General features: G+C 34.3%; 1 protein-coding gene across 5 annotated transcripts in view; it reads right to left on the minus strand.

Annotated features, from left to right (window-relative positions):
• CPEB2 (cytoplasmic polyadenylation element binding protein 2) overlaps nucleotides 1-21,108 on the minus strand; it is a 61,368-nt gene extending 40,260 nt beyond the window's left edge. For 2 of the 5 annotated variants that reach the window (XM_011984122.1, XM_011984121.1), the window contains exons 1-3: nucleotides 20,827-21,108; nucleotides 19,986-20,075; nucleotides 11,170-11,260 (exon numbers count right to left, since the gene is read on the minus strand). In XM_011984122.1, coding sequence (XP_011839512.1) covers nucleotides 11,170-11,260; nucleotides 19,986-20,075; nucleotides 20,827-21,048 — 403 coding nt within the window. In that variant the 5' untranslated portion in view covers nucleotides 21,049-21,108. Of the gene's footprint in view, nucleotides 1-11,169; nucleotides 11,261-19,985; nucleotides 20,076-20,817 lie in introns of all 5 variants that reach the window. The other 3 variants (XM_011984123.1, XM_011984125.1, XM_011984126.1) reach the window with 2 other exon arrangements.
• Nucleotides 21,109-23,620: the final 2,512 nt, after the last annotated feature.

Below are 23,620 nucleotides of genomic sequence, written 5' to 3' on the forward strand. Positions count from 1 at the left end.
CCTCTTAGTCATGCAAATTAAATGAGTTAATACATATATGTAGAGTCCTCAAGAATAATGCTTAGCTGTATCAACTGCTCAATAAATGATATGTATGGTATGTTATATACTGCATATGTATATTAAACACAAAATACACACATATCCTTAATAGAAGACATCTAATACTTCTTAATTAAGTGCTTTAAATAAAGCATTGCCCCCACTCATCTGACAGACTCTTCCAATATTGTTTTCATAATCTACATTTACCTTTACTTCCAAATCCAATTAGGAAAAAAAGGTTCATTTGAAGTCTGGTAAAATCCACTTAGAATGTGGTCATTACCAACCTTGAATAACTCCAATCTCTGCTCAGATCCAAGGGGCAGGACAGTCATTCCTGACCACACTCCCAAATTTCAATGCATGCCTCATAAAAGCCTAAGAATAAGATCATACAAACGTAGAAAAGACCCTTAGATCCAAAGTACCAGATCCGAAGAGAGCAACAGAATCATTCCTTACCTCATCTGATAAAAGCCACCAATCTACTTTAGATTCAACTGAAATTAATTTAGTTAACACGTTCAAATCAAAATCCTATCATAAATTTTTTGATCTAATCATATTTTAAGACTTTTAACCAATTAATACTAGAAAATTTACCAAGAAACACCAAAGAACATAGAATACCAAAAAGTTTTGATTCAAGAAAAGGATAATCCCAAAAGACAACAATAACGAAAGACAAAACTTAAGTCATTATTTAGTAAGATAATGTATTATCATACACCTATTATAATAAAAGTGGTATTAATTCAGATATATGCAACTAATACTAAAATCAAGTTGAGTTAATGGTTGCAAAACTTTTTACTGTTAAGGGTTTTAAACAAAAGTAATGCTGATAACCAGTAGGAATAGCAAATGGGTAACAAAATATTGCCAGTGGAACTGGTATAAAGCAAACCTAAGTTGGCAATATATGTTTACAGCCTCAGAAACAAGCATATGAAGTTGTGCTATGAAAATAAACACAAAAAAAGCTAATTCAATTTTATTTAAAAATTTGAAAAACCTAAATGTTCAACTACTCAGGAATGGTTATACAAACTATTTTACATGTATAGATACAATATACAGTAATTCTTTAAAGTTCTATATCAATATTTTGAAGAGTATGAATCATGAGAAAATGCTTAATCATTTAATCAATAATTTACTGGGCCCCTCCTATTTGTGTGACACTATGATATCTGCTGATTCAAGGTAAAGCAAAAACACATGTGGCCATTGCTCCCATGACAGTCTTATGTGAAAGATTACATGAAAGATATATATTAAAAAACAGTTCCGGCATGATGGCTCAGGCCTGAAATCCCAAGCACTCTGGGAGACTGAGGCGGGTGGATCACAAGGTCAGGAGATTGAGACCATCCTGGCTAACATGGTGAAACTCCGTCTCTACCAAAAATACAAAAAATTAGCCGGGTGTGGTGGCATGTGCCTGTAGTCCCAGTTACTTGGGAGGCTGAGCAGGAGAATCACTTGAACCTGGGAGGTGGAGGTTGCAGTGAGCTAAGATGGTGCCACTGTACTCCAGCCTGGGTGACAGAGTGAGACTCCATCTCAAAAAAACAAACAAAAAAACAAGAACAAATGATTGAATCTAAAATAAGAAAGGTGCTCTAATTAAAAAGAAACTTGATTCTCTATAAATCTTTAACACAAAAGTAATCTACCCTTGATAGGGGTGCCAAAGAGTCTTTATGATGAGGTAGAAGTTGACTAGAGATTACAGAGACTGCCAACTGAACACGAAGGACTGAATACACGTGTTCACCTCTGTTGCTTTCTGAAACCCCTAACACGGCAGTTAAAAATATTTTAAAGAGGTGTCTCAAAAAAGAAAAAAAAAAAGATTTTTAAAGAGGCATAACCCCCATTAGGATAGACACTGGAACAGGATCATAAAACAACCAAATCATCAAATTTCTGGGAACTGTAAATGTGAATGGTTGAATGGTAACTAACTTTGTAGACCAGAAATCACTGAAAACACAAACCTAAGCCAGTGTATGTATGGGGAATGCCATCAAGTTAACACTCCATTTACTGTAGTACACACCTGGATAGGTTTAGAAATCAGAAGCTCTGGTTATAACCGTGTGTAGAAGTGGGGTACAACTAAAAACAGGAAGGTTTAAGATTGCTTGTTAGTTTTTAAAACAACCCTCCTGGGTTCATCTAAGGCTAGCAGCTAGACCTACAGCTCACAAACAGAAGACTAGAAGACCCACATCCATGTTCATTTCCCAGAACAAAAGAAAAGACCTAGACGCATGTATTGTAAGGGGCTCATCCGACTGCCTTACTACAATCATTACTAGTTGATAATTTCAACTACATACATTGAGCTTCCAATCCCCATTTTGTGTGTCTCCTTTTAAATATGAATAGACCGTAAAGGATGAAGCCTCCAACATGAGAAAAAAAGAGAACACAACCAAATAAAAAAGAAGAACTTAGAAGAAGCACAGACAATATAAGGAACTGGGAAAATAGTCTTCAAACACTATAACAGCCTCCACAGAAATAAGATCGAACAACAAGAATAAGATGTCATTGGAAAGTTCTGAGAATTTTTTAAAGGAGGTTTTAAAAATTAGTAAAAAATTTTAAAACAAAAAACGCAATAGAAGATTTGAAAAATAAACATAAGCTCTTCAAACGCAAAACCAGAGACAAAACAATGGAAAACAGAAAAGAAAAACATATGATGACTATATAAGGTTTAACATTTGAGGAACAGGAATTCCAAAAAGAGGTAATATTAAAAAACGGGAGGCAGACACGGTGGCTAACGCCTGTAATCCCAGCACTTTGGGCGGCCGAGGCGGGCAGATCATAGTCAGGATTTCGAGACCAGCCTGGCCAACATAGTGAAACCCCATCTCTACTAAAAAAATACAAAAATTAGCCAGGCATGGTGGCGGGCACCTGTAATCCCAGCTACTCAGGAGGCTGAGGCAGGAGAATCACTTGAACCTGGGAGGCGAAGGTTGTAGTGAGCCAGTATCACGCCATTGCACTCCAGCCTGGACAACACTGCAAGACTCCCATCTCAAAAAAAAAAAAAAAAAAAAAAGGAAGAAATTATCAAAGAAATAATATCCCAAATTTCCAAGAATTGAAGATACAAACCTCTGAATTAAAACGGTCCAATGAAGGTACAACTTAATAAATTAAAAAATGAAGATAGGAAGGAAGGTATGTATGCACATACACACTCCAAGATACACATTTCATTATTATGAAATTGCAGAACCACGAGCATGAAAAAATCCTAAAAGCTTCCAGAAAGCAAAACAACAACAACAAAAATAAGAAATCAAGGCAATCATACAAATGAACAGGATTCAGAACGATGCCACACTTAAAGCAATACTAGAGGTTAAAAGACTCTGAATCAATACCTTCAATATTCTAAATTGCTAATATGTAATTCCATAGTGGCCTATCATATTATATTGGTAGAAAAGTTATGTTTTAATACATATAGGGTCTCAAAATTTATGTACCATTAGCAGGAAGGTAATACAGGTACAACAAATCAAAGAGAAACAAAGATGTAAGTCACTGAAGGAAGGACATGGAGATCAGGACATGGATTCCACAGAAAAAAAGGAATTCCTAGGATTATGGAAGTCCCCAAATGACTGCTATATAGGGCTACAATAATGAAAAAAAAAATCTGGATGATAATTTGATGCATTTATATGTATTGAAAGAAGCTTTACAGTCTATGGATAAATTCTGGGATGAATTAATGATAAATACTTAGAAAACTAAGCAAATAAACCAAAAAAGATAATGATTAATACCAGGAAAAAGAAAGTTTTATGAAAAAGAAAACGTTATAGTACAAAACATACAAGGTTCATCTATGAATATTATTTGCCTTATCTCAGTAATACAATCCCTGACTTAAACAAAGGTGCTCTTATCATTTTGGAGGACAGAGTAGGGGAAATATTGAAGGATATTAAGTCATATTAGAATATCAACATATAATATCTAAAATGTAGGAAACCTAGAAGCACAAGCATATTATTTACAAATAATTACACAAAAAATCAGTTCAAAAAAAAAAAAAGGCTCATAGTGGCTACCACTAAGGAGCAGGAATCTGAAGTGGACAGACAAGGAAGAGGAAGGAGACTTCTATTTTTTCCTTATATAAAACTTACAGCACTACTTGACTTTCAAAAGTATGTACATATATTTTTTAAACTAATTTTTAAAAAAGTTAACCAGGTTGGATGGAAGGCAAAGATTTAATTACTGCAAATATTTTAAGTTTATAAATAATGAAAAGACTGGAAAAATTATACACCAAAATATCAATTATGATTACTTTAGTTCGTGAGATAAGTGATGATTTTAAAACTTGTTTCTCCTAGTGTTTCCACATTTTCTTTAATAAATGAATACTATCTTTTTTTTGTAACAGGAAAACAAATACTTTAAAAAGGATAAAATGCTATTATTTTGGAGGAAAAAACCTTCAGAAGAGATTTTTCGATATATCTTCAAATACTATAAGTAGTTAAAATGCATAAGCCTAATTATTCCAATTACTTGCTTTTATCACTGCAAGTTATATATAGGAAACATTCTTTTTGTTGTCTTTCCATTTAAAACAAGTGATATAAACATTTTTCAGATCATATGAAAGATGCTTTGTGGTAAATAACAGGACTGCAGTAAAAACATACATGTTCGGAATAAATAAATATGATTTTAACAAAATTCATTGTAGTTTCTGTCTGATAGGTTTTAGTTTTTAAGAAAAAAATTTCAGTCTGTCATAATTTAAATCATTTACCTAAATATTCAAAGATGCTTGGAAGAAATAAAACTCAAGTATGCTTTAAATGTAATAAGAGTTTGTAATAAAGACAATTATGTAAAAAGAAATAAAAGTAAAACTTATCTCTACCCATGATGCCATATTTCAAATAAGTTTTTTTAAAACAAAAACTTTCACAACCACATTTTTATAATTTCCTTTTCAATCTACAGATATACTCAATGACCAAACTCATAAATTGTACTTTCACCTTTCACTAAGATGAACAATTCTGAGCAGTGGAAGGATAAAGTATTAAGATTCCATGTACATTATAACAATAATCGCTTCTTAAAGTCAGAATTGCTTAATAAAATATACATGGCTTCTATATAAATATAATTTACTCCAAAAGTTGTTAATAATTTTTTTCCTATCAAAGGCCAGGGCTCTATAGAATAAAGAAACAAAAAATCAATAAAGGAGAAATAATATGTCAATCCTATTTACTCCTTTTTAAAATAAATGGAAACATTTCATTTAAAACTGAACACATATGCAACATCCCTCTAACTTTTTAAAGATATATATCTAATACAGGTGATTTTCTTCTATATTCTTTTTTCTTTGTTATTAGCAATTGTAAAACTTTTGACTTCAGGAAAACACCAATGGCTGAAGAAAAAGTAAACTCAGTTTTGAGAAATGCACCCCTTTTTCTCTGTCAGGGGAAATAAGGAAGAGTCCTGTAAGAGCAGATGACATACCTGCTTTGGCATGTACATTATTGGTATTTGTTTTATTGTGAACTTTATTTTAATAAATGCCATTAAAATTTCACAGTTTTTTTAAAGATCTCTTTACCACTGCTCTCTTATACCAGAGTTTCTCCAGGTGTGTTCTACACCCCACATAAACTGCACCACCACTAGGAATGGGCCCTGAAACCCACATGGTTGACACAGTCTCAGAGTCTGAGAACCTCTGTCTGGCTCAACAGTTCTTAAATTCTAAATATAAGTTCTCACAATGGAGACTTTTAGAAATTTATACAGGTTATTTTGTGACTTGGTATTGTAATCTTATATCAAGGTCAGCTGAAGAGAAAGAGAGGGAAAAGTGGAAGAAAATAAGAAATTTGGTACTACCATAATCAGTCAGCCCCTTACAGGAATAACTCCTTATTTTCTTAGGGCTTATATGTCCTAAAATAAACAGTTTCTTACTTCAGAAGTCTTAAAAAATAGGAGGTTAGGGCCGGGCGCGGTGGCTCAAGCCTGTAATTCCAGCACTTTGGGAGGCCGAGACGGGCGGATCACGAGGTCAGGAGATCGAGACCATCCTGGCTAACACGGTGAAACCCCGTCTCTACTAAAAAATGCAAAAAAACTAGCCGGGCGAGGTGGCGGGCGCCTGTAGTCCCAGCTACTCGGGAGGCTGAGGCCGGAGAATGGCGTAAACCCGGGAGGCGGAGCTTGCAGTGAGCTGAGATCCGGCCACTGCACTCCAGCCTGGGCTACAGAGCGAGACTCCGTCTCCAAAAAAAAAAAAAAAAAAAAAAAGGAGGTTAGCAATCAGGTAATAAAAATGACACTAGACACACAAAAACGTAGTAAATAAGAAGTTTTAAAGGCATCCACTTCTAGACATTCGTTGATGTAAAATCACATTCTAAATTCTTTTTCCTTAATTCCCTTTAACTGCTCATGAAACATTGGTAAAGGCATTACAACTTACTGACACATATCTTCCCCAAACCATTACATAAACTACATTTCTTCCTAGAGTTTTCAAATCAACTTTTATGAGCTACAATTAAGTACTTTTGTTTGTCCCTATACTTTGGGGAACGATACAAGCAATTTCTGGCAAAAAATACACAGTAAGTCTTTTTACAAATTGTTGGGGGCAGGGAAGGAAAAGAGCTTAACAATAATCACTGTCTTGTTCTTTTGTTTAAAGGGGGAATGAACATATATACACATATATTAAAAAATCACAAATTACTTAAAATAGGTATGCAAATCTAAAACTGAAAAACTACAAAACAGTACTTGGCAAAGCATGATTTACTTTAACCATTTAAAGAATCCATGATTGTTCTTCCTTTGAAAAGTTATTTGCCAAGAATCAAGACAGTATCAGAAAATAGGATGTTAATGGAGAGAAACTACCACACAATAAATAAAGCAGACGGGTCAGTGCCATTCTTACTGAAGAAAGCATTTAACAGTGTGTCACTGTTCATGATCCATAGCAAAATACAGCACACTCTCGACAGTGTTAACTGTGCCCTGTTACACCCAGTCGGCGTCAGGCAGCCCTAAACAAGCTATGCCAGGACTAGCCTCCTTTCAGTTCCTCAAACGTGACAATCTCTTCCATGCTTTTGCACATGGTGGTTCCTCTGTCTAATTGACACTTTCTCCCAATATTTTTTCATCATTGTGCTGCTCATGCTTCAGGTCTCAGCTTCCTTTACTCCACATCTAAATTGGGTACTTTCATTTATAATCTCTCTAAACACCTCATAATCTTCCTCCACAGTATTTCTAACACGCAGTAGATATATGTATATTGTATTTGTATAAGGTATCTCTCTTTCCCCAGTAGGCTAAGGGGAATTTTTTATACATATATATAAAATTACATTTTAAATATAAAAATATATATATACAATTATATATATGTATACACAACACATAAACACATGCATATATATAGATATATATGTTTTTTAATCTCAAGTGAATTCAAAATTTTTAAGTTAGAAAAATTATCTTTGGCTGTGAGAAGGGGAAAAACATGCTCACTAACCATCTTTAGGAATCATCATGGTGACAGGTCTCTTCATATTTACACAATGAGGGCAGACACTGTCTGTCTCAGAAAATGTGCAGTCAGTGTCTAGGAAACTTGTGCAAAAGCAGACACACTTAAAGGAGTAAGGTGCATTCAACGTTCCATCTTGGGTTGCCATCATTTCATATCTGGACAACTCCAACAAGACTAGACCCTTCCCACCTGCTATGCCAGACCACGAAAATATCAACATTAAACAATGGAGGTTCCCTACTGTCCTGAAAAAACACTGGAGAGTAGGAAAATGCAAATAAGCTGCCGTGAAGTGTTCTGGGCATAAACAGGGATGAGAGGGAGGGTGCTTCTGTTAGCACAATCACCCAGTTCTCAGTTAGGTCAGGAACCTGCCACTTAGCATTCTAGAGATCTGCTTGACTCCTTTCTTCCAATTGACAGTCTCACCTTGACTAATTTTTCTTTTCCTTTAACTGAGGGTAGAATTGAATACAAATTTACCACTCTGCCTTTTACCTCTGTGGTAGCCAGCCTCTAGTATTCACATCTCTTGAATAGCAGACCCGGCCTGAATTGAGCAGAGCTGATCTATGTAGTTAACAGAATGTTGTGGAAATGATGGTATGAGACTTCTAAGGCTAGGACATAGAAGACGTGGGGGCATTCATTTTGAGCTTTTATCACTCACTTTGGGGGATATAAGCAACCACGTTATAAGAAAAATTTTACAGCCCTGTTGAGAGGTCCATGAGGCAACAAACGGAGTTCTTCTGCCAACAGCCAGCCATGCGAGTGTACCATCTTAGAAAAAGATCCTCCAGTTCCAGTTAAGCCTTCAGATGACTGCAGCCTCAGCCAGTATGCTGACTGCTACTTCATGAGATATCCTCAGCCAGAAGTAACCAGCTGAATGAACTGCTCCCAAATTCAAACCCACAGAAATTGTGTGGGATGATGTTTACTGTTGTTTTGATCTGCTAAATTTGGGATAATTATACAGAGATAACTAATATCTCTCCTCACTCAAGTTCATTTTCCTAGGTATTTTCACCATTAATATAAAGAGAAACAATTCATTTTAAACATTTACTCTCCAACTCTCTTCTCCTTTTTCATCAGATCCCGTAACAAAAAAAAAACCAATGGCTGGTTTGTAAAACAGCATTTAGAAAGGATAAAATAATATTCATTTTGTTTTCTAGGGGAAAATAATTTTTTTTAATTAAACAGAGGACAGGATTTCCTAGAAGGCATGAAAAGGTAAGAGACAAGAGATGAGACAGAGGGTGAAATACCGCCCTCAAGAACAGTAATGGAAAGAAGGAAAACAAATTCAGGTGTTAAACCCTGGATGGTTTATTCCATTTGCTACCACCTTGATTTAGAAGATTCTACTGAGGTCTAGCCCCCCCAAAAAATTACGATAATCAGAGTATGGGAAGAAAGAAAATATACAACATAATATCCCAGGAGGCAGTGGAATCTGTGTAAGGAAGGAAAGAAAGGGAAAAAAAAAAAAAAAGACTTAAAGTGGCAGAACCTAGTACCAAGATAATTTTAAATAGGGATATGATGGAGCTTTGTACAAATATCAGTCCTTTTTTTTGATTTTATGCAGAGAAAGTTTCTCAATTTTTTCTTTTTTCTCTTTTTAAAAATTCCCTGTCATAAAACATGTGGAAGACAAAATATTCCACGTTTTGTGTAAATATGAACAGACTTGTCACCATGATGATGCCTAAAGGTGGTTAGTGAGCATGTTTTTCCCGTTCTCACAGCCAAAGATAATTTTTCTAACTTAAAAATTCTGAATTCTCTTGAGATTAAAAAACATATATATCTATATACATGAGTGTGTGTGTGTGTATATGTATATATAATTCCCCTTAACCTCACAATGCTTCCATTTCCTTTCCAATGTCCTCTTTTTAGGTTTCCCTTCACTTTTACTATAATCCAGGCTAGTAAAAAGAAAAACAGAGATAATTAACAGTGCCACAGTGAACATTTTATCTAATATGTTTAAAAAGCCTTTTGAAAAAAAAAAAAAAGACTGGGAGAAACAACGAAAAACTTTTATTATCCACTGGTAACAGTTAATAATCTTGACTTTATCTTGTATTAGAATTTCTAAGAGTTTTCTTTCTTGAGAAGCCAAGGAGATAAACAGGAAACTTCTTAATCATAAACTGCTGGCTTCTATTCTAAATGGTGGATCTAAGACAAACCACTGAAACTGCCAGCATAACAGTGAAAAAGAACAAGACCCTATACAAAGATACTAAAAAATCTAAGCTGAATTTTGGTTAGAAAAAAAAAAAAACAAAAACCGAAACCCAAAAACTTGACATATAACTTTACTGTAAGTTTGTATGAGGAATTACTATTAGCACACATAATCAACAATCACTAATATCCCCACAGCTTCTCAAGCTCCTTAAAATTAAGGAATTGAAAAGACAAGGAATTCTTTTGACAAGTAAAATCCATAAACAGAACAAAATAATTAGATATGTGGTCAGTATTATCAACTTAGCCCCACATCACCACCTCCCCGTCAATATGGAAGTTTATAGAGTTTTTAGGCCAAATCTCGAAAGAGAATTCTAACTTGGCTTTATAGAATTAAAAATGGAGAAAGTTTACAAAGTAATCCATGATTTTGATTCAATGAGAGATTTTGAGCCAGAATAAAATAGTTAAGCTGCTCCTGAATTTCTGACTCACAGAAACCGTGTAAAGTAATAAATATTTATTGCTATTTTAAGCTGCTAAGTTTTGAGATAATTTATTATGTAGCAAGATATCTGTCATGACTCAAATTGACAATTTGGTAGATTTTCACCATTGACATAAATGACAATGAGATATACTGTATAAAAATACATAATACATAATAATTTTCATTTTATATACAGAATATGTACAGACAAAAACAAGTATGCTAATGAAACTTCTTCAAATACTATAAACAATTAGTGAAGACTGCTACTATAGGATAAGTGGGCTGGTTCTTTTCCCTAATTTGTGTCAATTTCTATGAAGAGCTACTTTTCACCTTGGAGAAGCCACTATAAAATATTCTCCCCTTTTCAAAACCCTGTGACAGTAGAAGAAAAATAGAGAAAGGAGGTTAACTAGGGAAAATTCTAGGCTGGAATCACCGCAAATTGTGAATACAAGTATTCCAAGAAATATTTTTAGTATTTTCGTACTTGAAAGAATTCTAGAAAAGTGACTAATGTATACTTTTAGATCCATTCTTCATTCTCTGGTGAACTGAAGCATGTCTCTAAATAGTAAATTTTCCTTAAATTGTAAGTCAAGGTAGGTGAGTTCACATTAAGCAACAAAGGAAAAAGTATGGCATTTCATAAAAAAAAGATTATCATTAATAAATGTATAATAGAATTTTATAGTGGATATAGGTGCTACTTAGGGTTCACTTTCATATAAAAACTAGTTAGATAAGCAAATTGGTATATAACATAAACATATTTTTTAAAAAAGTCACCTACCCTTAAGAGGATCATGCTCTGCTCTCATAATATCGATAAGGGAATTTTCCAAAGAGTGCATATTCAAACTGTCATACATTCTACTTCGATCCTGGAAGAGAAGAGGAAAAAAGACATTATAATCTATGCATTTTCAAAACGTGATTATAAAAATACTATCTAAATTCTCTTACATAAAAGAGGACATCTGATTAATATATTACCAATTAATCTGTATCCCACAAAAATACCAGTAACTACAGATCTCATGAGCTACAATGTTCCTTGTATTGGAGGACATTATTTTCAGTACATTTATCTCTTAAATCTTTTATCAAAAGCAATCTAATTTTATTGGCAATACTAATGCAAAACAGTAAAATAATTTCTATGGTTACCTTTCTCTATAAAGTTTCCTGAAATCTTATATACACAGAAAGTATTTTTTGGTTAATTTCTAAACTTTTCTCAAGTATTTAGGAAGACAGATACTGGCACGAGGAAAATAAATATTTGGGAGGAAATATTTTAGTTCCATAATTGCACCATACTTTAAACATCTATCAAACACTTTGTTATTTGACATAGTAGTCTGAATTTCATAATGAGTGCATAAACATCTTATATGGCAAAAATCAAAAGCATAAGATACTAACACCAGAACAAGGACTAATGCCTAGAATATTCAGATTCATATCTTACTCTCTAAAGTGCTTCCTTATTTGTCTCTGCATTTTTAAGCCTGCCTCCCCCAACTCCCCTGCAAAATAGGCACGTGGAAGAGAGAAGAGTAAAAGCAGTAATCTCATTAAGTCTGCTACTTCACCAAGTCTCCAAAGTCTTGTGTTATCAGAACCTTGTTTGCTGAATGTTCAATCCCTTCACTTGCTTATTTGAAAGAATCTGACTCTTTAATGTCCATGAATTTCCACTGTATTCTGTTCAATACATACTCAAAGCATCTGAAAAAAGGTACGTGGGGAACCACTACAGAAGCTTTCTGGGCGATGCCATCATCTAGGAGTCTTCCCAAAATACTCACCCAACCAGTTAAGTATGTGTGTACACGCATGTGCAAGCTTACATATACATTGGGGAGGCAGGATAGTCCATTCTAAACTCTAAAAAAAAGATTGTCACAGAAAATGGAAAGGAAGAATCTGAAAATTAAGTGGAAATAAAAGTCCCCATAGAAGTCAAAATAAGGCACTTAAGAACCTGGGTCCATGAGCTTCAATAGAGACCAGAAGTCTCTGAGATTATATATAATAGACTGTTCATGGGTGTACAGTAGTCCCCCCTTTCTGCCTTTTGCCTTCCACGATTTCAGTTATCTGTAGGACAATACAATAAGATATTCTGAGAGAGAGAGAAATGCCACTTTTACATAACTTTTATTACATTACATTGTTATAATTGTCCTACTTTATTATTAATTATTGTTGTCACTTACTGTGCCTAATTTATGAATTAAACTTTATCATACATACGTTTTCACTGTGAAAAAACCATATATGAAGGCACTATTTGCAGTTTCAGGCATCCACTGATTGTCTTGGAACGTATCCCTCATGGATAAGTGGGGACTGGTGTATACATAAATTTTTTTTTTCCTGAAGAAAAGGTTTATAGCTTTCCTCAGTTTTCCACGGGAGTCCACAATCCAGAGAAGATTCAGAATCAGTTCTTTAGAAAGCTGAAGAAAAACCTAAGTAGCTTTTCTAAGAATATGTCTATTTATTTACTTTACTTTGATGTTTAAATTGAGGTTGTAGCCTTTTTAAATCTAGGGGTTCAGAATCCGCACTGTAGACTAAATAAGTTGCTATCAGGGATTTAAAAAAGGTAAAAAGTAACACTGAATGACGGAAGGAATGCTAAACTGGAGGCTCTTATTCCAGCTTTATCACAAATTAACTCTATCAGTACTGTTTACTGATTTGTACTGAAAGGCCCCTGAGGTAAAACACATGCATCAATAACAGCTGCTCTCTAGAACAGTGACCTTGATTAGTGATGGAGGCACAAAGAATCAATGAGCTGTAACAGTTGTTCCTAAACTTGAGCATGTTTCAGAATCATCTGGAAGGCTGGTTAAACACACAGACTGCTGAAACACATCAAATTCAGTAGGTCTGGAGTAGAACCTGAGAATATGTATTTCTAACAAGTTCCCAGGTGATACTCATTCTGCGGGCCTGGATATCACACTTCATAAGAAGCAATTAGTTTCTTCGTCTGAAGTCACTAAATCTCTCTAGGCTCTGGTTCTAACCTAGAAAATAATCATGTCAGACAAGATTATGCCTATAGTCTCTTTAAAAATTACAGAAAAGACTGAAAATACTCCAAAATTAATGAAATATTAATAAAATCAAAACAGAGAATAGGATGGCCCATATGGGCAAAAATGACATATTAATTTTAGGAATCTATCCAAATATGTCCATGTTCCCTGTGCTTCCACAATACTGTGTTCATAACCAATTTGTTGATTTTCCTGTCTCTTCCACTAAACTTCTAAGCTGATTAAGAATAGGGACTAATTACAGAATATAGTTAGTTCTCATATGTCTGCTGAATGAATACTCCTTTATCTTTACCATAAAAACTCAGTAAAAAATGTAAAAAAAAAGTCGAGTTCTGTGAGGAGAAAGACTGTACTTCTTAAACAGTAATTGCAAAGGACTATAAAACTTTCTCAGAATCCTCAATGGAATAGGTAGTCAAATGTTAACTGACTAAACTGACACAAGCATCAGATTAATGTGGCTTGCTATGAATCTGAATTTCCAACAACCCAATGGAAGATTAAGTACTATTATACTGAAAGTTCCCAGATGTATTTAAAATAGAATTATAAAATGTAAGCTGTAATGACAAAAGCTAATGTTCATATAATTAAGCAAAAAATCCCTCTGCAGGTATGCTATATCATGACGGTTCTAAGAATACACTGTAAATACTTTAAAATACTTTATTATCCTCCTTACGCTAAATCCTCACAAAGGAAATATATTACAGTTCATAGTTATCTTTTTAGGTTGATGACTTTGAACAGAATCAACCTATGCCCAGTCAACTGATGACCTTAATTAATGGTAACTAATAAATCACCCAAACAATATTTCCCAAGTAACTTCCTTTTTCTGGAGGTGTAGGGGAAAGTACACTCTACCTTCATTGCAAGAGGTGTGATCTTGCTCTAGAGCATGGTAAAATTATTGCCTGGGTCATGGACAATATTTAAAGTATGAAAGAGAAACATCCTTTAACTATAAATATCAGTGACCACTATATAATTACTTTTGAGAGGTGTTACTCAAAAAGGCTGCATCTATTAATAACTTCCGCTTGAGTGTCTATATCTAACTCAATCAGTGAGACGCCTACTTACAAGGTCTCTTATTTTCCTTTTTCTGTTAAGTATTTGATCCTAAACTCCTATTCTAGGAAAGAAAACAGCAAAGCTATTTTAAAAAGATTAGCTTGGTTATACTTTAGTAAAGCATCAGCTGCATCCCATGTGATTTTAAAGCAACAAACATAAAGCAGCCGTGAGCAACCAAAGAGCACATGACATCTCAAAATTGCTTTTTGAGTTTAATGAAACCTATACGCTTACATGCAAAAGATATAGATAATTCCATTAAATAAATTGTGGGAATTAAAATATGACTTCTGAAAAAACAGAAACAAATCTGGTTATAAAACAAACACTCATGCATTCTTCTGAAATAAAGACATTAGGAAAAGTTGTGTTCATGCAAACTGCCATCAGTTTAAAAACTAAACTGAGGAACTAAGGCAATTTTCAAGTGACCATGAACACAACAATACTAATTATCATTAATAAATATGGAAAATCAGAGCAATGTAATTTACATTTATTACAAGGCTATTTGAAAACACCAAGATATTCACAAAAATAAGAATCTATGAGGAAAAGTGTGCATGCAATCAATTCTGAAATATAAAAACTATCTGGCAAAGAATCAACTAAATGGGCTTTCAGAAACAAAATTACAGAATCTTATAATAATTAACAGAATAAAATGATTAGAAAACACTGTTGGAAAAGGTATAACCTCTTTTATTATAATACTTATTTCATGGTTTTTCTTAAACCCAGACATTTGCCACAAACACTTACGGGAGTGTCAATAAAAGCTTAGAAAGGCTGAAAAACACACAAAAGAACAAAGTGATCCTAATCTTGAAAAAAGATGACCTAAGCAAAGATTATAAACACTGAAAAATAACTAAGGAGGTCGGTGCACAATATTAGAAGCAGTATGACAAAGGGAATTCAAACTTAATTACAATTTGAAGAGATATTAATTTTTTTGCTGGGATATATTAAAAACCCTGTTTTATTTTAAAATAAGTGGTCAATTAGAAACTTTTCCTCCTGAAAATGAGGTACTCTTCCAAAGAAAAATAAGATTATAGAAAAACCCTACATTCTTATATTTAATGATTTAGCAGATGCTTGAAAATGTATTATTCTGCTTAATTAGAAAGATCAGCTTTTATTGTACTTATAATATTTGTGTTTACTTCTCTAATTTTTACTTTAAAATAAAGCAATGTAGTGCTAATATTGTCCTTAATTTTAAGTAGATATTGACCATACATTCCTGTTACACAATGTTATTGCACCATACTCAATTAGTAGCAGATGACGTGCTACTCTACTGCATAACGTAGTACTCAATCTCATAAGCTCTCTTCTCATTCTCTAGTTGTTCCACTTAGATAATCCTTATTCATCCAACTAGACTCTTACCTTCTCCAAGACAAAGAATAGTATTTTTTATCCATATATCCTGAGGGTAATTAAAACACTAACATACAGAATGAATGAAGATACATTTCTTGAATTTTCTTTATTAATTTTGAACCTCAACGAAGTGTGTTCATCATTCTCAGGAAAAAAAAAAAAATCAAATGTTTTAAAAGGCCAAAGCTATTCTAGTACTCACAAGAATTAAAATAGAAGGACAAGTGGAAAACATTTCAAGAACAATTAAAGCACTGAACACAGAATAGGAAACAAAAAGAAGGCATCCATTACTTAAGCTGTAATACAAGAGTCCATTCTTTTTCATTTTCAGTGGGCATGTAACAGTTTGATGACTATGAATGTCCCTGAAGTTCATCTGGTTTACAAACCACTATTTAAGAAATGCTTTATTAGATAAACAAATTGGGCTTGGTATGCAACTACATACTGTTTTTGTGTGTGTGTGTGTGAGTAAAGACTCAAATAATATTTTTTTCTGAGACAGATCTCCAAATTATGATTTACTACATTATCATAACAGCCTATTAAAGATTAGTGGAAAGTATCTTCAATTAGTTCAAGGTAGTTTATTATGTGACATGCTCAAGCACTGCAAGTAGAACGTGTGGAAGACCAAAAATTTAGAGTTGCTATATTGACCACTCCCCAGGTGGAAGCCAGGGTGACATGCATGTATATGCTTCACACACTCGATTACTGTTGCAAGACATTACTTTGTTTACAGTGAGCTGATATGTCATATGTAAACTTATAAGTAATAACAACCTCAGTTAAAGGATATTTACTCTTTGATTTAAAACATATGAATAAATATAGCGTAACCTTAACATTAAACTGAAAACTCCTATTTTTCTGGGAAGAGGGGGTGGTGTCTTGTTATGTTGCCCAGGCTGGACTCAACTCCAGGGCTCAGGCAATCAATCCTCCTGCCTCAGCCTTCCAAGTAGTGCACGTTGCTGGATCTGGTTGCAAATTCCATTGTAATATAATTTAGAATTCAAATTTTTAAGTATGCTTCTTGCAAGGGTAACTAGCTAATGACATTTTAAAGTAAAGTAATTAATAGCCCTAAGGATATTCATGCATATACACTGGCTGGGCGTGGTGGCTCAAGCCTGAAATCCCAACACTTTGGAGGCCGAGGCGGGCAGATTACGTGAGGTCAGGAGTCTGAGACCAGCCTGGCCAACATGGTGAAACCCTGTCTCTACCAATAATATAAAAATTAGACAGGCATGGAGGTGCCTGCCTGTAATCACAGCTACTGGGGAGGCTGAGGCACGAGAATCGCTTGAACCTGGGAGTGCAGTGAGCCGAGATCATGCCACTGCACTTCAGCCTGAGTGACAGAGTGAAACTGACTCAAAAAAAAAAAAAAAAAAAATTCATAGAGATATATAATACTCATTTTAAAGTCAGAAATGTTTATAATTTATATTTGCTTTTAAAAAGTTTTAAATGTGAGGGTTTTCTATTTTAAAAAATTCTTATTTAAAATAAAATTCCAACCCACAAAATTTTACATATTAACAGAAATAAAAATCAACCTACAAAACTAGTTCTTTCTTATTTATTGAATTCAATTATGTGTTCACCTCTTGATATAGGTAAGCCTGCAGTATCCAAGTACAAGAATTAAGACTTCAGTTCTAGAATTTTGTATTATATTCTAGGCCCTAATGAGTTTGAGCCTAAAGGAAATAAAAAGTAAAATGTTTTAAAATAATGTACTTGTTAACAAAAATATACTCGAATTACATTGTATGTGATGACAAAAGGTCAGAAATGCAAATAATCTCCTCAGATATTTAAGTGACTAAGTATCTTCTATAATTTTAATTTTGCCAAAGAATGAGAAACTACCCAACATTTTAAGATATCAATTTCATTTTGTAGCTGCTGCAGTATTTTTAAGAGGCTCAACTTCGAATACCTCAACCTTTCATGGAAAGATGGAAACACATAACAAATTATGTATAAGCACTTTTAGGGTATATAGAGGAGACAATGACATTTCTTTTAAGTCCAGTTGAAAGGTCATATACTACCTCCACTTCCTTAGACTAATGCCTTAGACCCTTTGCTCAAAGAAACCAAGAGGCTTGTATTCTAAAAATAGAGGCAAGGGGGTGGGGCACCAGGGAGGAAAAGAAATGGCCAAAACAGATCAGAGAAAGTGTAAAAGCTGGCTGGAAAGGCCTTAAATGACCTAGTTCAAGGTCCCCCTTTTACAGATAAGGAAACTGTGACCCAGAGAGATTAAAGCCCATAAACTATGTCATTCAATGTCATAAAGATTATGAGGAAGAGGAAGAAGATCCAAGTTACAGGCCTTCTTTCCTTCCAGTTCCATTCACTTTCCATTATCTCTTTTTTTCCTCCACCACTGTCTTCTACTTCATCACATCACACCTCTGGCTCAAGTATCTAAAGGGAATGCCAGTATCTCGGCAGTTTACCAGATAAGTTTATCTTTAAGCACCAAAATCATTTTTCCTAAAATAAATCTCCCTAAAATCTTAGGTTATAAAACAGGTAAAAGCAGAGTAGCTTTGATTGAGGTCTAAGTGGGAGGGCAGCCCCAGAGGCTGATTTGAAAGCTTCCCTTTCATTATCACCCCTGTCTCCTTTCTAACATTCCACCAATTGAAATCAACTCAATAACCTGATTTCTCGACATCTGTCCCTGCCTCATGGACCCTGTAATGCCAGCTAATTTGTATTCTTTTCCATGGATACTTATTTCTCCTATATATGTATCCATCCTATTGCTTCTTCCTGCACAAACAGAGTAATTATGTCCTCTTCTATCTGAAAACATTTCTCTTGCCACCTTCAAAATAATTACATTAATTTTCTTCTCCTAAACATACCATCTCCTAGGCATTCATGTGTTGAATTTAAATACAAAAATGCTACCATAAAAATGTCACTAATAAGGTTTAACTGGACCAGAGTAGAGAAGAGAGTAGACGTAAATAGCTAACTTATATTAACAAGACAATACCTTGCAAATTACATGAAGTAACTACTACTTCTAAGTGAAGACCCTGGCAGAACTACTTTGGAAAACAGGCAGGACTTGGCTAAAACAATTGTTAGTGGTTGATTATCAAAATTGGTGCTAACTTTCTAGATTAGAAAGTTACTTACAAATATATTACTAATCTGTTTATGTCCTTACTTGTAAAATCATATCATGTTAATAAATTAACCAAGGAAGAGACTTAGAATAACACAGCTCCATTCATAAAACACACACGACGTTAAGTCTATGCTCATTCAAACTGGAGCTCTCTAAGAAAGAACCTGCATATATAAGGACTGAGTTTTCTATATCCTGTAATAATCCTCACCACCTGGTACACCTAGTATACATTCAAATTCAGTTTGCAAGAAGAAAGATAGTATTTTGTAAAAAGGTGTGAATGTAATTTGATTAAGGCTAACTCCCAGCTTTTTCACTAATGGTTTCTCCATAGAAAACTGATTATTTGGAATAAGTCAGGGTACAAAAGCAGTAACAAAATTTAGAATACTAGGCTATAAATTGTTTAATAAAGGTGAAAAAACGAAACCAAGAGAAGTCTTTTTTAGAAATATATCTCAAAACAAATAGACTTCATGACAAAAATTTACTGAAAAGTTCTATGAAACATTAAATACAAAGCTGCATGTTAAGTAAACATATGGTTTTGTACCTAATTGCATATAATTCTGAAAAGAGATACAATCTGTTTAGTTTGACTGATGTTTAAAGTCAGGTGCTCTTGTGTATATAATCCCTTTTTCCAAAAATATTTATTATGTTTTAGAAATATAAAAGGATTAATTACTCTTAAATTTGAAAATAAAAAAATTCTTACATTAAATAGTTCAAAGCAGGTGATCCTTAAAAAATAAATTGCTTCAGTGTCCTCTAACATATGTTTCAATAGGTATAATAAGAAAGTAAATACTAAATCCTACTCATAACATAAATACTAAACTCCTAACCGAAATCCTAAAAAGTATACACTGTGCAGCCTACCTGGTCTATTCTGGATGTTCCGGCTGCAGTGCACCAACTATCTTGGAGTGAATCTGAGCCCCAAGCTGGCAACTGCAAACTAGATCTCACCTTCAATAGCATAGAAGTTTTCATCAGAAATCAGCAGTTGTCTTCCCCATACCCACCCAATGAAAGAAAGAAAGAAAACCAAAAATAAACCTCTATCTTAAATCCTCATTCCATCCTTTAAAGGTTTAAGAAAAAACAAAACAAAACAAAAACCTCACTTGCAATAGCCATAAAGGAACTTCAACAAAATAATAAAAAGCCTGGGGGAAAAAAAAAAGTCTAATCAACATATTAGGCCACATTTAGAAAAAATAATCAGTGAATTAGTGAAGATAAATTTAAATTAGATGCAAAAAAGCCCTAATATTATTTTGCCACAATCACAGCTGTACTAAGTACATTCTAATATATATACAGCCGATCGTAGTCAAATCTAAGAATAGTTAAAATTACAGAACATTTTAGCTTAGCTATATTATAGGAGAAACAAATTTTGGTGGCCCATTAGAGTTTATAAATGAAAACATTCTTAAAGAGTTGCCAATTGAAAGCTTCAGTATGTATTTAATCAATACAACGGGTTTTTCTATGTTTTACTAAGCTTATTTTCCATTGCGTGTTTAGAGAATTTTTTTACATTCTCAATTTTCTCTGTATAGATATTTTAACCTTTGTTAATTAAATTATAGGCTTAAAAATTAAAACTTTATTTGAAAAAATGTTAATTTTACCATACCACTACCACCACCACCCAATTCCCTATTTTGAAAGATTAACATTAGAGATAAGGTCATTTACATACCATTCTTACCTGTAAGGGTAAGAGTGTATTACTATTGTTGTCTGTTCTGAACACATTATCTTCAATCCAAGATTTTGGAGTCAGTGATGGAGTTGAGCGAGTAAATTTCGGTGGTGCTATGACATTACCAGAAAACGGTTTCTTCAATGGAGATATCTGATTCATAGTTCCTGGGATTCCCATGTTTCCGGTTCTACGATGATCTCTGCCATGCATTGCTCCCCAGGACATACTTCCAGTGCCCCAGCCACTGCTCTGATGGTTGCTCCAGGGAGATTGTTTCAGAAGAGGCTGGGGAAAACATAGCTATTTAAATTGTGGCATTTAAAGAGTTTACAATTCAAATTCAAATGTCAGACCTAAGAATTTATATGAATGAAATATATAAAGGCAAAAGAATACATCTTTTCTAGGTTATAAAAGTAATAGTCTTGAGATCTTTCTATGTGAAATCATATTTGATGCTGGTCAAGTTTTCATCTTCTTGTGTACTATAAATATGATATTTTATGACAGTTATTGAAATAGAACCATGCAGTTCCTTATCCTTCAGAAATAACTGTATACATGATAAATATGAAGAAAAAAATTGAAATTAACTGAAGATTCTTAAAGATACAACATACACGGTGATCTTAAAGCAATCATATTATGCTAGGCACACAACTAAAAATATGGTCTTTGTTAATTAAAATATCCTACTCATGCAAGTGAAATACATTGACTTCATGTTTCCAAAACAAGTTGCACTGCTACAAAAGTGGGAATTACTCTATTGCACAAATTAAAATCACCTTTTGGAATAAGGGCAGTATAGAAACTATGTCATTTTTCTGCATTGTTTAACTGTTAAGGCATATTATTCCAGTTTTAGTATAGTTTGTCTTAAAGTGTTTTTGTTTTTATTTCACTTAATTATCCATGAACTTTCAAGCAATTATCTGATGTTGCCCATAGGTGGATCCACTGAGGTATACTGCCAATTAACTATATGCTTTGATTATTCCACTAGAGATCTTGATACAAGTCTCCATCAAGTTGATTCATTTTCAAAAGTAAATTACATCCTAATCTAAAGCCTGTGGCAAGAAAAGTCAAGTCATCAAAGAATGGTAAATCCACCAAAAGGCTAATAATTGTAGTTTTGGGTTTGTTTGTTTTTTTAAAGAAGTATTCATTGCTGGTAATTCTACTGTCAATACGTTTATACTTTAATACTTTGGTGTTAAGATGTAGCCAAAGAAGTATGAACCATACAGTTACTAAAAATATGATTCTCTTAAAATTGAACCTGCTTTTTATAAGACAATTAAAAGAGAAACTCCTGATCTACAGTACCAATTTTTAAAAACTTTTAAATGCTAACATAATCATGAGTACATATTACTCTTTCCTCCTCCACAGAGTTCCATGGATAATTAAGGAGCCATGGACAAACCACTTCATTCTTGAGGGCCTTACTTTCCTTATTAAATGATTTAATGCTCCAAGTTATCTTCCAGTGATCTAAAATTCTATATGAAAGCTGTGTGACCTCTCACACTCCATGGCTAGACCCATCTTTTGTTCAAAAGCAGATTACAGTTAAATATGGATCATTGTGTATGTTCTTCCAACGTTCTGTATCACAACTTTAAGAATACAAAATTACCTACAGATAATTTTCTGTGGACAAGTTTCCAGTTAACAAAATGAAGGCCCTGAGACACAAAAGACAGTTGCTGAGGATTATAAAAATCATGAAAACGTAGAACATTATTTCAAAATTCCTATTTTCAATCCTTATAGGCCACATTCTTTTTTCTAAGAAAGAAATCAGTGATTCAACAAAAACTGTTCACTATCACTTTGGTTAACTCAGATAAACTGTTAACTTTCACTTGGGTTAATTTAGATAATATTCACTTTAAAAAAGACTAATCCTTGAAAACTCTGGTCAACTGAAAAAGTTATGGGGTTAAGGTCATATTTTGCGTCTCTGTCAATCCTTAATCACGAAAATAGAAAATGGACTTAAACAGAATGAACACTGCAAGAAACGCTAACAAGATTCAAAACCAACAAGACACTCTTTCGACGTCAATTTACCAATCCAGCAGTCACCCAAAAATTATATTGAGGGAATAACAAAAAAGATCTTGAATCAGAAAAGATCCGGAAAATAAAAACCTCTGCCCAGTGTTATCTCATAATATTACCTACTTAAAATACACACGGCTCAATATTCCCTTGCAGAAGGTTAAGGCAACCAAAAAATGTACCGAGAGTCTACAAGGAAACACTAATCCCAGATCCAAGTTCAGTTTTGTCTTAAAACCCACAAAACATGACACCAACATTGAAAAGCACAGAAACTAAGACAATCGTGGGGTATCTCGGTTTGAACCCAAGCCGTCACTAACAGTTTCTTCTTCCCAGTCCTGTAAGCCGAGGAGGCGACACCGCGGGAACCAGGTCCTGCGAGGAGCGCGGTCAGCCGCTCCCTCTCCACTCGCCGGTGGCCCAGGGTGCGGCGCTGCCGGCAGGTTGACCGGGCGGAGCTTTGCGAGCGGCTCGACGGACCGCCGGGCAGGATGCGGCTTCAAGGCGAGATCCCCGCCGGCCAATTAAGAATAAACAAACTCCAAAGAAAAAAAGCCTTTCCGCCTTCCCTCATTGGACGGTAGGACAGAGTCAAGGGCTCCCCCGCACGCACCTTCTCCAACAATCATTTTCCTCCTGCCCAAGTTCACTTTCCACGGCCGCTCTTCCAAGGTCCCTGGCCCGTCCCGGGTCCTCGCCGCGCCTCCCCGAGTCAGGGGCC

The sequence above is a fragment of the Mandrillus leucophaeus genome, unplaced genomic scaffold, assembly GCF_000951045.1.
Source record: "Mandrillus leucophaeus isolate KB7577 unplaced genomic scaffold, Mleu.le_1.0 Scaffold261, whole genome shotgun sequence".
Lineage (NCBI taxonomy): Eukaryota > Metazoa > Chordata > Mammalia > Primates > Cercopithecidae > Mandrillus > Mandrillus leucophaeus.